Source organism: Bombus pyrosoma, linkage group LG8, assembly GCF_014825855.1.
Source record: "Bombus pyrosoma isolate SC7728 linkage group LG8, ASM1482585v1, whole genome shotgun sequence".
Lineage (NCBI taxonomy): Eukaryota > Metazoa > Arthropoda > Insecta > Hymenoptera > Apidae > Bombus > Bombus pyrosoma.
The window spans coordinates 7,145,423-7,161,128 of record NC_057777.1 but is presented as its reverse complement, the minus strand read 5'-3'; the positions used below and the strand labels follow the sequence as shown (position 1 = coordinate 7,161,128).

Genomic DNA, 15,706 nt, shown 5'->3' with positions numbered 1-15,706 from the left:
CGATTTACAATTACGGAAAGCGTGTTCGAATTTTTGTGAGTGTCAGGGAGGCCGGTGAGTGTATCGAAATTCGAGGGTCGTCGGCACGGCCCGTATAAGTACGTACACGTCAGGGTCATTGACCCCGATACAGTGGCGCGCACACGCGCTCAGCATGGCCACGTTGTGACATAATGCAAGGCGGCGCACACGTGCACTGCTGCCATACAGATAAAACGCGGACGCACGCTCGCACGTACGTGACGGTGCACCCGTAACGTGTGCACGCATGCACATTGTCGTTCCGGAAACCTCGAACCAGCTTGTCGTGCCCTTACGTGCCCCATCGGGACACGCTTTCCACCCTCGCGAGAATACAAAAAAGAAAAAAGAAAATAACTACGCCTTTACGACCTTTTTACTTTTCCCCATTTATCTGACACTTTGTGCGTTACGAGTTCGTTGCTTCTTAAAGTCTATACACGTACACTGCGGGCGCTGGCGTGTAGAATTTAGAAGAAAGAATGTGGTTATCGACCGGTTTCATCTTGAATAATGCGTAGAGAATACGGTCCGGGTAAGGCATATGGCGAGGAATGTAATTATTATATTTCAGATATCTGTAGAAACGAATTGGCAAAAGTACGAGGAGATTAGGATCAGAGGCTTTGATACAGGCAGAAGGATTCTTAGTACGCAGTCATTTAAGTTGCGTCTCGAAAGTTTAATTTACGATCTCGCCGATGTTCACTAACGAATGTTGTACGCTTATCGCGATCGAATTTGTCAAATTAATTAAAAAGCGGCTATCGTTGAAAGTCTAATTCGAAACACTGCATGGTATGCGAGCCACCGCTCAACCTTTTACCTTGGGAAAATAATAGCAAGTTTAAAGCTGGCCAGCGAAAGATTTAATAGGAGTCGTTAATCGGCGCCTGGCTGCATCTAGAGAATCGCGGCTGCTTCTCTGACAGCAGCGTAACAGCGTCGTTCCCATTCTTTCGTAGAAAAAGATTCTCCCAGCCATTAGAGCGAGCCGCTCTTCTAAACGAAGAAGTGGCTGGACGATTTCGACCTTTCATCCTGCGAGATCAGGGGAACGACAGCCAACGAAAAAGACAACAGACGTTTAAGTGGCTGGCGATATATATTCGCGCGACAATAAAATTACAGGCCGTGCAGAAGCACGTGACTTGGAATGCACCAAGAACTGCATTCTTTGACCGTATATTTCTCTTCTGCGCTTCTTTGCCCCCTCTTTCTTCCGCTTCGTCGGTGGTCAGCGAGCGTGCCTGGCCCCATGGCGCAAGCCAATAAATACCGCGCGTCGGCGTGACGTTTTTATTTTTTAATGTTATCCAGACAAGGTCGACTAACTGTACATCCTCGATATCTTCAGGTGCTTCACCGTAAGTTAACCGCCGTTCCCTGCACCAACGTCAACCTACGCTACTGTTCGTATGCATTTCCACGTCCACGGATCGTTGCAAATACATAAAATATAAAAAGGTAGGGTTATTAGAGTCATCTAAGCTTTAATCTTGAACTTTGCACAGATTAATCAAACTTATGTACACAGTGGCTACAGAACACCGTTCTGGCACAACGTTGTATTTATTATAGCATTACTTGTAATTAGTTAATTAATTAAAAACTACCGCTAAGATTATTCGGTTTACGGGCAAAGCATAGGTTCGCGGAACAAATTGTTAGAGTTCAAAGGACGATTCGTAACGAATTTTAGGCGTCCCGTTACGTCAGAGATCTCCGCGTTAACGTCGGAAGCCAATGGAGATCAGCTGAAGCGCGAGGTCAAAAAGGTCGTCGAGATAAATTAAGCAATTGACGATAAGCTATCGTTATCGTTATCGTGGCAGCACGGTGTGGAATTTTGCACGCGTTCAGATAAAGAAAACAGACGAAATCGAACCCTTCCTCCGAAGAAACAATCCGAGAGATCTCGTGACACGCTCTGAGTGGTTCGAGAGGGGTACAGAACCTACTGATAACGCGTAACATGTAACATCGGCTGTTCTAAAACCAACAAACCGGTAGATAAAGAAAGTGTGTCATTTAAGTGGACTCGTGGTTCTTCATCTCGTTCTACATGACCTATCGTCGAATAAGCATTTCAATTTGTATTTGCTTCGTAATTTATATATCAGCCATTTAAGAGCCATAGCGATCAATTCGACAAATTGAAAGTGACGATACCTTGCAAACCCTGTTTTTTCAACTTCGCCTTCCAATTTACCTTCATTTGTGTCATCTTCTTGCGATCGATCGCCTTAGGGAAGCTAATCCTTCGTTTCTTGAGTATTCGATATCAATCGTTTACTTACGTAATGAAATTACGAAATTGATAAAAAATGGATGAGTTTGCCTTCTGAGGGATTGCTGTAGGAGACGAAGAGAAATTTATAAATCGGTTAGAAAATTCGTTAAGATCCTTAAAGTTACGCAGATCCGCGTGGCTCGTTGGCAAGAATAACAGGGTATAATTAGAAGAACAATAAATCTATAATGGAGCTCGCGAGTGTAGCGCATGCACAAAGCTATGGACGTGATGCAGTTATACTAGCATCCCTCTGCTTCGTTCTTACACACGTGTTACACTCTTCGCCGAGCAAATATGGAACTGGAATCGTGAACGATAGGAAAGGTCTTGAGCCGCGGCCAAATGTCACGACGAAATCGATCAAACGTTATCCACGGACAGCGGATTTCCAGTACGCGAAAGACGCAGGCATCAGATGTACGTCATGCGTTTATTAACGTTGCAACTATAAAACTCGTCGTTTTTAATTTTGGATTCTTCGTCTCTGCTATTGCTAAAAATGTGCCAGTACTCTTAACAAAATTCACGTCGATGTTCCGTAAAGAGTGAGCGTTAGTCTTCCACAAAATATTCAATCGCTGCAACAAGGATATCGAATCGTTTGCCTGTCCGATACACTGTCAGTCTTTCGTCTTTAAGACAGACCTACCTCAAGACGCGAAAACATTACACGTGTGAAAATATACGAAGACGATGGATTCCTGGCTACCTCGAAGCGGAGCACCGAGCAAACATAGTTTTCTTCTCTCCGTCCCTCTCGCTTGTTTTGTGAAGTACACGACTAAATGCATACAGAATAATCCTCTTACACGCGTTACAACGACTACGGAATTTTTTGCAATTAAGAAAATCCAATTGAACCCACTGATTGTGTGCTGGAGAGACGTAGAACCGAACAAATATTTCACCTAACTAACATAGACTCACCTAAGATTTCTCGGGATAGATTTGACCCCAATTTCACAATATTCCAGGTTTATCGAAGGTTCGAGGACGAAAAGAGCAGAGACAGGAAAGAAAAGTAACCGACGAGGAGAAACCGAAGCGAGGAAAGGTCCGTGTGTTTGGCTGTTTGTAGAATCTGGGTGAGTGACCTGGGTCCCTGGCGGTTAGTCGCCTGGTCTGCCAGGAACCTGTTCTCCCGACCGTTTCTTCTCTTTTCTTTCTCCGGTTCTCTTTCTCCTTCTACCTCGTTCCATCTAGGCAGCAAGCCATCTTCCTCCGTTTTCTACAGCCTCTGGCCAAGGCATACACACGCTTGAAAACCGTGCAAGCGGAACACTGGCAAGCTTTTCGCGGCATTGTCCGCGATCGCGGTTGAAACACGGTTGAAACATTCAGAGGACTAGAACTCATATTCGCGAGCAACTTCGGACTTGTGCATCGGCCAGGAGAAAAGACGGGCCCGTTAGAGGGACACGATCATCTGGGTCGTGATGATCCGGGTGAAAGTGCTCAGCTAACGGGAACAGCTTCTTGCCTGCTAGACGATAACCATAGAACGCAGCCGGCTTCTTTCTTTCGGTAACTACAGCCGAACCCCTGTATCAATGACGATCCTAAAGATGTAAATAATTCCTAGTGGACAATTCGTAAATTCCATCGCTCGAGATTTTCAACATTGTACGACGGTGTTTAGTGAAGCGTAACTCTGTTTGTGGTTGACTAATAAATGAAATTTACCCAGTCTTTAGCTACTATTCACGACAAACTTCTGAAACTATCTGCCATGTGTATGGGCGTTTCACACGTATTAACATTTCCTTTTCTTCTCCTATTTTTCTTTTTTCCATTCACCGTCTCTCGTCGTCCAAGAGCACACGTGCTTTTATCTGTTAGCGCTACTCGATAAACCATTCAGCAGCGTAACCAGTTATCAACAAAGAATGGAAAGCCAAAGCGATCGATGGATGAGGAACAACGCCGGTTCCTATACGAATATACGAAACACTCACGCAATGTGGGTGTTCTGTACAGGTGTAAGACTCGTCTGGAGTCGTGAGGTCGGCACACGAACCACGAACGCAGCCTGCATCGTGCATATGTATACCCCGCGTTCAGATTATGCAAGCAAGTCCGCTTTCTACGTGGGCTTAGAATCTGGGTCGGACACGAAGTCATTGTTTACAACGAGTCGGCGTTGAATAGGTGGGTTGATGCTATGTGACGGAGTGTACCGTGTCTACCCAGACTCGCAACTGCAATAGCTCGCGATACCTTCCAATCCCTTCGACCACTACCTTCTTTTCTCTGTTTGTTTCTTCGATTAATCAGTACTAACGACGAGGTGCCCATCAACGCGCATTGTGCACGATAGATCATCCCGTAAGACGTTTTTTCATACGGAGATCGCGATGATTATGATTTCGTTAACTAAAAGATTGGAATCTCAGCTGAGACTTCTTCCACCTACTACATATTATTATTACGAATACTCTACATCGAGTATTTTATATATTTTTGCACGTTATGTGTATTTTTCCATCTTCAAATTTCCCATGAATCCAATATTATTTATTAATATTGTTTAGTGAAATCATTGGAATTTTCGGGCTTCTGGATTATTTCGATTGTATGGCTGATGCTGGAAGCTATTCTGAGGCGAACGGCAAGGACGAAACAAATAATAAAATAATATTATTCGTTGAATTACAAGCTGGAGAATTTGAAGAATTTCTTAGAAGCTGTTTCGATATAATTTATAGATTAAAACATTATCCAGGAGTGGTGCATATTAGAGAAGACGAAGGATAAACTGATCATACGATCGAATTCGATGTTCATTAATTAAAAGTTTGACTTTTGTTATAAACAAAATAACGATGTTAAGGTTCCAAACAATTGAAACGTCTGTATTGTTCTATGGGCTTTATTCTTTCGCTGGAAAAATCGTGAACGATGATTAAAAGCGAGATGAGAATTAGGTTAGTTCTTGTTGAAAAAGTTCGTCGTTCGAAATATTCGTTTGTCGTAACATAAGCGGAAATTATATCAAAAGTTATTGTTTCGGTTTTTAGAAAATAATAATGTACATATAAATACGGTGAAATAATAACGTTGCAAATACAGAGGAATGGCTTTGAAAATGAATATTTCGCTTTTACATGATAAAATTGCATTTTACGTAGTAGTGACGTACTAAGGAAATCTATGAATGTTAGGATCGGTATTAACATTAAAATGCACGGTATTATATCTACGATAAAATTAACTACATGTTGATACATTCTTGTCTGTGGTTATTAAGCTTAGTATCTTCGTACAGTGGCTGCCAAATGTTTGATGCCAAAATGTAATTTTATTACATCGTTTAGAAATCTGTCGCACAAGTATTACACGTACTGCATTGTATAAAATTGCACGAGACTACCATAAAAATTGTCTGAAATATTTTTACAACAAGAATTTTACTAACTTTTAACCTGAAGTAAAATTACGTTCTAGCCTGAAACCATTGGCAGCCGATTGAGGTTAGGTTGGCGTTAGGTTTAGGTTAGGTTGGAGAACACAAGAAATAACGAAACGTACGAGAAATTTATTTATGAATATCCAGATCTTCCGAACCGAATTCTTATTCGGAATAAGGGACAAATGATAATTTTCGCTGTTCGAACACCTAAGAAATAAATTATATAAATATACGATCTTTCAAATAAGCACCATAGGCAAAATCCAATGGTCCATATATCCCACTCTCATAGAACGTCTCGCGATTGTTAAAAAGTTCATTAAAACGCGGGCAAAGTGTGACGTATCACACGGAATTGTCCGGCGTGTCTTTGTCTCGCGAGAATAAAGTACCCTCGAAACTGCAGGAACCGAACAGGATTGTTTCGCGGACGAAAACGAGCAAAATGTAACTGGACCATTGTCTGCGCGCGTTACAGTTCACCCAGCGAAAGAGTCTCGCTATTTTTCATTCTGGAATTTTAGCAGCACCATGAACGGGAAATCCGACGAAACTGTCCCTGCGGTCAAAATCTGACTTGCACGTTTTTTCGCCAATTTTACTATACCCTTCTCTTTTATTTACAAAAAAAAAATCGAATTTTCTTGATTCACGATTTAGATATAGACCGCTGCACAACAATATTCGCGTGACTATCATATCGTACGATATTATTACAACGTATCCTATATAGTATAGAATATCGCGACGAAATTCATTTTCAGAAGTTGCCACCACAAAATAAGAAAATCGTATTGTTGAAATATACGGAGTTATCGTTTTCTGTCGTTGAAAATAAACACCTAGATACTTATAAATAAGAAAATATGTATAAAATTATCGGCTACCTTGACGCTCTCCCTACCACTGTTCAACACTTTCCAAGGAAACCTTCGTTGCAAGAAAGGGCGAAAGAAAGAATTTCATACCTCTGGATCGTAGCGTACGCTTTTTTTCCGGAATCCCTACGAGCATGAGTCAGTGTAAGGAACCGCGATTGCGGTTTACGTGCGATAGAAAGTCGCGGGAGCGTGTCTGGCCGCGTGGGTGCCGGAGCTTGCATAACGCACAATATCAACGAGCAGACAAAGAGCGAAATATTTCGATATTGGCGAACGAATCGGAATCTGCCGGTGAAACCGGCGAGGGGAATGGAAACGATCCTCGGTAACGTTCCTGCAGGGCGTGCATCGAACCGCATCATCTTCTAACCGTATCGCGGCCGTTGCACCCGGATTTTAATATTAGAATGCTCACGATAATGATAGGGCCCTCGAAATAACGTCCGCGATCGGTTTCGACGTCAATTATTACGGCTGAATATTTGCACAACGAAATTGATACTCTGGTCGTCGAACGTGACGCGTGATTTCACGCGGTTCGATCGAGGTCATTGAACTACATACAAGCACATTCGTGCGTTTCCAATTCGTAGATTCGTTGCGTCGCGTCGTCGCTACAGTCAACCGTCTCCATATGCGAATTTGAAAGATTGCTAACTAAGATCGCGGGTATGCAACTTTACACTGTCTCGTGAAATGTATGGCGCCGTTTCCAAGATTGCGCCCGGAATTTACGGAGGGATACTTTTACAAATGAAATGATGCACGACGAATGCAGCTTTTGACCGGGAAATTTGATGCATCTGATGTACCGCGCAGCAAAGTCGTCGCAGTTTCTGATACAAAAGCAGTTGATGCGTTAGATGTTTGGAAGAAAATTACGACGTCGAAATTGGTTTCCCGTGACTTTCAATCTTGGTCACACCGTGCGGCGATTAACTTAACTTGTCAGACCGATTGTAATAGTTTTAAGGCAAATTTCTTCGTGTTGAATGCTCTATATTTCTGTACGTGTTTTGGGCAACCACGCAATCTGTGCGTGTACTTTATCGTCGTACTATAGTCATATTTTACGCTCTACTTTATCAAAAGTTTTGGCTACGTCCGATTCTTCCGGCTACGACCTTCGTCGATTTTGCCCCAATTATATTCTTATCCTTGGTAATTATTTGGGACAACACTGATTACCGTAATGACCGAAATATTCAGTGCTCGATGTGATGTAATCCAGATGATATCGTGCAACTTCTGAGGTACCAAGATTTAGCTAACGCTTATGATAAACTGACGTCAGTGTTGCTTAATCAATTCCGATATCCCGTACGCGGATATCGTCGATAATGAAATTAAGGGAGAAGGTTTGAAATATCGACTATACGACGCTACGAAAATAGTCACTTGACCCTGTGATATCGCTCAGACTAGCGACCTTGTGCCGGATAAATAATCAAACTTAAGTCTGATTAACGAATTAAATCGCAATAGCTCAACCTGGTAGTTGATTAGGAAATAAATAGGCAAATATGGAAAATAACCATTTTCATTTTTATATCTTCCAAGAATAAACTATTGAGACAAGTTTTCGTATGTTTTTTCGTGTTCGATTTTCATTGACAAATTTCGTGTCGAATGATTTTATAAAGAAGATATATAATGCAATAAAATGTCAGTTAAAATTTATGAAAATACGACGACAATTATTACTATTTCGACCAATGTACAAACAATGAATTGTTTACAATCTATACAAAATATTATCGACTGTTCTAACATCTTCCAAGAATAAACTATTGAGACAAGTATGGATATACACTGATTGCAGATAATCGACTATCTCAGTAATTATGTGATTTCTTACGAAAGTTCACGACCAATAACATATAACCGGTGTGCAAGTTTTAAATAATTAAGACGACGCAACGTGATCGCTGTGATCATGATAGTCGTAACTTCCAAAAAAGTTCGAAATATCGACTTTCTCTAATATTCAAATACTTTTGTAAACGCCTGTATACACGTTTCACAATTCTGTTTAGCGGCGAGGGAATGAAGCGTCGACGATCAATTAAAGGTGAACGGTAAGAGGAAAATAATAACGAAACTTCTTGCTCTTAGTTTGAATAAAATAACCGAGACCAATAGGTAACCTGTTCAACTGGCATTATAGTTGCGTTAGCCAACTATTTTGGTCAATTAACCGTTTTAGGCAGGAAACCGTTTTAGTTAGTCAGCCGCTTCATTCGGTTAAGTGGTAAAATCCGTTACCCTTGTTCACCGGTCATATCCACAGGCAATTTTGGTTCCCTTAACTGGCCAAAATTAAGCGGTATCGAAATTTCTCTAATTTGAAAAGTAACTATAACGTTTGGAACTTGGTGCAATTTGCAAAATAGATGCTCGTCCGTGAAGAAAAGTACAACGGAACTGTATCCTGACATTTATTCAGCGATCTTTTAAAACCACGAAGCGAGCTATGGAAAAAATCGAGATAAATGCGGAAGATAGGAACAAAAAGGTTTTTTTCCTGCTTACCAAATAAAGCTCGTTAACTCGAGTCGGTCGAACGGTTAGGTGATCTTCTTAACGAGCTGAACGAACCACATCACTATCTACGTGTTTCTTTCCTATGTACCCGGAGTTTTGGAATCATCCGGCTGAGGCAATCCTCTGAGCAACAGAGTGTAAGGGACGACTCGAACCAAAGAAGTGATTTTGTAAAGAGACCTGATCCACGCGACTCTTACGAATATGTAACATCTTCTCGGACCCCATGGCTAATGATACCGACTCTTTTGAACCCGCAGAGGACAGGGGAAAAGGCAAAGTGGATTTCCTGGTGAGAGGAAAGCGCAAAGCCAGACACGTTCTACCTTTGTTTCGCTTTGAGGCAACGTGTTAAACTTGCATTTACTGCTGTTCCATCACCTGCTGCTTCTCGATGAGTGTAAAATAATATGTATAATTAATGGACTAGTAACGAAAACCAGCCGTGTCCACGTTTGTCGTTGTTGCAAGAAATCGAAAGAATTTCTCATCGATACGTTTGAACTCTTTTTAGCAAAATATTCAGCATGTTGCACAGTTGCTACGAGCCTATCTGTAACTTGATCGTCACTTGATTTACAAAATGCTGTTCATCGATAAATCTTTTTTCCTATTTTCAGTAGCGAACAGAGTGAATCAGAGACGCGTCATTCTTTTTTACGTGGTAGAGCGCAAGTACAATGGTAGACGCTATTCCTCGTTTTATTGCACTTTAAGGTGAATGGAATTCTTCTACAGAGAAGACGCCGCAGTGGAGAACGGCAGGAGACGGGGAGGAAAGAGAAGCGTCGAAGGAGGACGAAGGAAATCTCGGTCTTGCCACAGCCAGCAGAGTCCTGGCTTTCCTTCGAATTCCTTCTAGCAAATGGAGCATAAATTACGACAGACCTTAGGCATCCTGTCTTCTCTCTCTTTTTTTTTTTTTTTTTTCAAAAAAGAACCATGTAATGTATCGTGTATCCATCATTTCGTACGTTTTCGTGTTCGACTTTGATTGACAAATTTCGTGTTGAATAGTCGATCGAATGATTTTATAAGGAAGATATATAATTCGATAAAATTTCAGTTAGAATATATGAAAATAGGACGATAATTATTACTATTTCGATCAATGCACAAACGATGAAAAGTTTTCAACCTATGCAAAATACCATCGACTGTTCTAACATGTATTTTCAATGTACTTGGCTCGTGGAAGACACGAGCGACGTTCATAAGAAAGCTCGTCAGCTGGCAGCAGTCGAAACGCGGTATGACAAAGCTGTAAATTCCGCTGAGTGGATTCTACGGAATACACGCAACAGTGCAAATTAGCAAGAACTCGCGCAACGTGTCGTAAATGCAAATTGGAACGATTACCGAGATCGTCGCCGTTTTGAAAACGAATATCATGGCGTTCTTGGAACGCCAGGCAAGAGGAGAATTTCACGGACCTCGCTGGGAACCTTGTACAATATCAAGGACCGATCTGAGAGGAATATCAATGTTTCATCAATCGTAAATGGGTCGAAACAACTCCCCCTCTTTGCCTCGTCTCCACCGAACTGGTGGAACAGACCGCCTTTTTCGTGCACCTGCCACGTCCACGGCGAAGCACCGTTATGCAGCACATACGAGGCACATCGGCTTGCATGAATCTCCGAGAAAGAACAAACGGGGGCCCGGACATGCCGATAACCCCAAAATTATTGCCAACTCTGGACCCCGAAATTTGCGGTCAACGAATTACCAGGGCCCTGAACCTAACACTTTCGGGTAATTCCCTACAGTTACATGGTTTTCTCTCGCAAATTGCCAACGAGAATGCAAGGGTCAGCTGTTTTCGACTGGCCGCAGAAAGAAATCTACAAAATTGTACGTGAGAAATGTTGTCCATCCTTTCGTTGATACTAGGACACGATATTCCATTGAATTGCTCAGAATATGGTAAGTTCTATCAGAGGACGATACTCCTTGGTAAGAAAATCGCGAAACACATAGATCTATCTGTGCTACCTGTTAGCAAAGCTATCCGGAGATTTATGTAACGCATTTATAGAGGAGAACGATAAATGTTCGCGTTTTAATTAGATTTTAATCGTGTTTTATAGCTTGAAACGTTAAAACAAAGAGATCTTTGAATTCCTACGCTTGAAATAATTTTGCTTGCCAATTAATTGCCATAGAGCGGAAATGAACGCCGGCATCTATGAAAAGAGAACGCTTTATTACGAATAAAATCGGAATGCTGTAGAGGTCCAAGTACATTAAATTTCGTGTTACTTGATGTTATGAAAATCAAATGTATAGTAATTATATAAAAGTATAATCCAATTAGTATGTTCCAGCATACTATGACTTTATGTAGAAAATGCCACATTCGTTGATCGACTGGCTTTCGTTGAAATCGACGCATCGACACCTAGCCACGCCGATATAAACGCTATAGAATCTATTCTTTATCCGAACCATCAAACAGAATCGTATCATTTTCGAGGAAGGAGAAAGCGAACGGTCGCGACAAGCGCTTCGCATTCAATGACCTCGGACCACGGCTCGATGCCAGCGCAGCGAATGACCTCCGACTGGTAAATAGTAAACAGATGTCAACTAAATTCATTCCAGAGACCAGATACTTGTTGGCGCCATCGTAAATTCGCAGACGAATTCGACGTCGAATCGCTCGGGTAACAAACGTCCAATCATCCAATAAACCTAATTATGTACAGAATATCTCGCGAAAGTATAGCAACGTTTCTGGAAAATGCTACGAATTTTGATTCGTACTGTAACCAGACGCAGCTATCATGATCGTATCGATCTTTGAAACCAATTTGAAAATGTATATTAAAATTTCGAACGTTCATAACGTTTTGCAGCGTTGTAATTTAGAATTTCAGATTGCTTACGGCACCTGAATAATCAAAGTCTAGTAAGTATAACGCGTAGAACTTGTGCAGCATCTTGTCAATCTAGAGTAATACGCAGTATGAATAGTAGAACACTTATAGTAGTTAGAATATCTGGAATAGCCTACAATTGGCTCGATGCTTAAAACATTTAGAATACCTAGAGTAGCCGGGGCAGAGTTCTTGAAACGCTAATGGTAAGCTCGTAGTGGTGGATTTAAAATAAATATTAGCTTGTTCGTCGCATAATAGAGTTGCAAGAATGATTCAATAAAATGATGTGGACACCAGCATCTGTTTGTCGGCAAGACGTATTTTAATTAAAAAGCTCGGAATATATCCAATCCGCGATGATTTCATCGCTTCTAATTATTTATCGTAGCTATGTATAATGAAATGTTAAGACGCGATTAAATTTATTTTTAAAAGCCAATACACAATAATGAAATAGACATTTGTAATTTTCTGAGCTTCGGGTGAAATAAAAAAAAAAATTCCAAGCCTTGTAATAGACGATTTAAATCGATAATCCGATGATCGCGGAAAAAAAGTTATAATTACCACTACTAATTATATTGATTCATTATTGATTCGTCGACTTTGATAAAATGTACGCTAGTGTTGCTGTACGCTTATGCTAATGGAATATATACGCTACGTAGGAAACGTAGATATCTGAAACGTTTTACTGCTAACATTACGTGCGAACGTTGAATTATATGTAAATGATTGGAACTGAATGGCGGAGAAAATTAATGTCGCTTTTCCACAAACAAAACAATTTTATCGGTCGTATAATATCAGCTTTAGCTGTATGGTTGGTTTTACGGTCAAAAAGGAATATTAATGTACGCGATATAATATCATAAATATTAATGTTAATATCAAAATTTCATTTCGAATTTATTGAACATTAATTATAGGGACCCGGATCTCGAAACGTGTTTTTTTTTTAAAAAAAGAAATACTTTTTCGAACCACCAAACACTTGCTTTTCGGCGTTCCGGTCGGACTTTGAAAAAGCCCGTTGAAAAAAATAAAACGGAACGCCTGGCATTAAAAATGTTCAACTGACTCGCACCAAACAACGTGAACGCTAGAATTCAGGACTTTGTACTTGTAACTACGCGTAAATATCCTTGAATGAGTTATTGAATGAAATGAAATTCCACGTTAAAAAAACGAACATCACTGTACAAGCATGGTCGAATTTGAATTTCAATTGTTGTTGAATTTTGAACCGGATAACAACGTTTATTATGAAAATGACTTCACTTAACCGATAGACGCGTAATCGTGCAGAAATGTAAGCTGTCTTAGTTGCATAACTAAACGTTATTATTAATAAAGACAAGATCTCAGTCTTTGTCGCGTTTAACAATACAGGTTTCTCGACCAATATAATCCACCAACGAGACGATACACGACAATCTCTTAGGTTTCTTATTTGATCATTTCCAATCGATTTCTTAGTTTCATTACAATTAATATTCCATTCTCAAGAAACAAATAGCTTGCTTCCATAAATTCATACATCGCAAGAATATAACATAAATAATCGTATATTATCGTCATTTTATGCTACCTTTCAATTTATCGAGTTGATCGAGGTAGCTTTTAAACGGCTAATGGAAAACTTTAGCAAATTTTGGCCACGCACCGTGTAATTGACAAAAACCAGCCGTATAGTCCATACTGGTTGCATTTTGCGATGTACATAGGTGTACCGACAACGTCCTCGAAAACTAGAATAGTTATGACTTATGTTATGTCGCGATAACGAAAAAAAGAAACTCTCAGGTAAGCGGATCGCACGATAGCTTACGTAATCTGACAAAAGCAACGTACAGCATAACGTTAACTTGCCTATTTTGCTTTGGTTCGCGTTTTGGCAACGATTTCGCGGCCGTTTAAACTCGCTTATCTCTGATCAAGTTCGATCAACAGCTTCTCGATGGATCGTGAACGGGTGATAACGTCGACCGATTTATGGCTTCCTACAAGATACATGCACAAGAATTTCCCAGTTCTAGAGATGATCGCCTTTATTTCTAATTGTTATTTCTTCTGTTGCGCGCGTATGATAAACGAGGCTTATTCAATGAAATTTGAGAAGTTGCAAGCAACAGACCAATCGTCTATCTCAGGACGGTTTAACGGAAGAGTACTTGATCTTAAGACTGGTTAGACACCGTACGAATCAACAAGTGCTGATAAGAGAATACTAAATATTTTCAAGATAAAACGTTTTAGACGCGAAGCAACAACAACAAGTTCGTAATAATAATTTTGTACAACGTAGAATAGACGGCAAAGTACATAAATGATATTCGTTTTATTTTTGGATGACAGTAAATTGATGTACTCTAAAATTAAATTTTAAAAATACCTGATAATGGGAAGCAGAAAATAACGTGTAGATAGGATGCGAATATTAATGAATTTATGGAAAATTTATTCAAATGAAAACAAATTTTATTTAAATTTCAGTAAATGTAAAAATCTGCAGTATACACATAATATGGAAAGATATCTAAAGGATTAAATATAAATATTAAAATGGTAAGATAAATACCTATTTAGGTTCCATCTATTTAATTGTATTAATGTAACTATGAATTTACATAATTATTCTGCAACTTATCTGCAACCGGATATATTCGATATATTAGTCAAGTGCCGTAAAATAAAAAATATTTAATACTGAACATCGTATTGTACCATAACTCTATTTTAGCTATGAATGTTATTAACATATAATTAATATCCTATTATCAAGGACTGAATTTGCTATTCATCAACCCTGCCTTGAATCTCATGTATTATCCGAAAATATGTATAAGTTGGGAAGAATAGGCTCATTGAAATTCGACAGGAGCTGTCGAGGAATCTTTTTAACCTTTTTAATCCGCGAATCTTTCCATAGTTAGAATGGAAAAGATATTTATCGACTAAGTAAGAAGAGGAACGGTTCGTTATATTTATATATATGTACATACTAACAAAACTTCGTCTCGATATTAAGCGTACGAACACATTTTTGCTTCTCAACCGCTATGTCACATGATTTCTCGACCAAATCCAATTGTATTCTATCTATTAAATATTGCTATATTTCCAACTGTCTATGTTATTCATAGAAATAATATTTAGAACGCACGAAACTATGAAAAAGCACGTGTTTATATATAACCTATGCAATATTCAAAAAGTTTTTTGATCGGAATGTAGTGTCAGCCACGAAAAAAACACCTATGACACATGATTTTTTTTGGTATTGTAGAGACAGAAGCGCGGGCTTCTCGGATCGAGGTGAAGCAGACGCGAAGTTCGAATGTTCGAAAGGTCGATCGCTAATGTAAACAGAAACAGCGTGTCGCGCGCGCGATGCCAGATAGGCCGCATGCATCGAACCAAAGTTAGTCTACGTAAACTCGACTCGTGTTTACGATTAATCGAGACGACAAAAATCGTATAAACGAAGAATGTCCGTTAGGTGGACGATACTCACCTGAAGATCATGACAGCCGTTATCCCTGTGACTGGCAGCACGAATCACCCCTGCACGCCACCCCCACTCACTGATCTTATTCACCTTTAGCTTGGTGAAACCACTCACCGAGAGAAACCTCTTTCCCACGATCTCTTCGCGAAACTTGTACGCCAT

General features: G+C 40.0%; 1 protein-coding gene across 4 annotated transcripts in view; it reads right to left on the bottom strand.

The window, feature by feature from the left end:
• The window catches only part of LOC122570159 (probable JmjC domain-containing histone demethylation protein 2C), a 234,079-nt gene extending 218,373 nt beyond the window's left edge, over positions 1-15,706 (bottom strand). For all 4 annotated transcript variants that reach the window (XM_043732124.1, XM_043732128.1, XM_043732127.1 and 1 more), the window contains exon 1: positions 15,551-15,706. In XM_043732124.1, coding sequence (XP_043588059.1) covers positions 15,551-15,706 — 156 coding nt within the window. The remainder of the gene's footprint in view (positions 1-15,550) is intronic.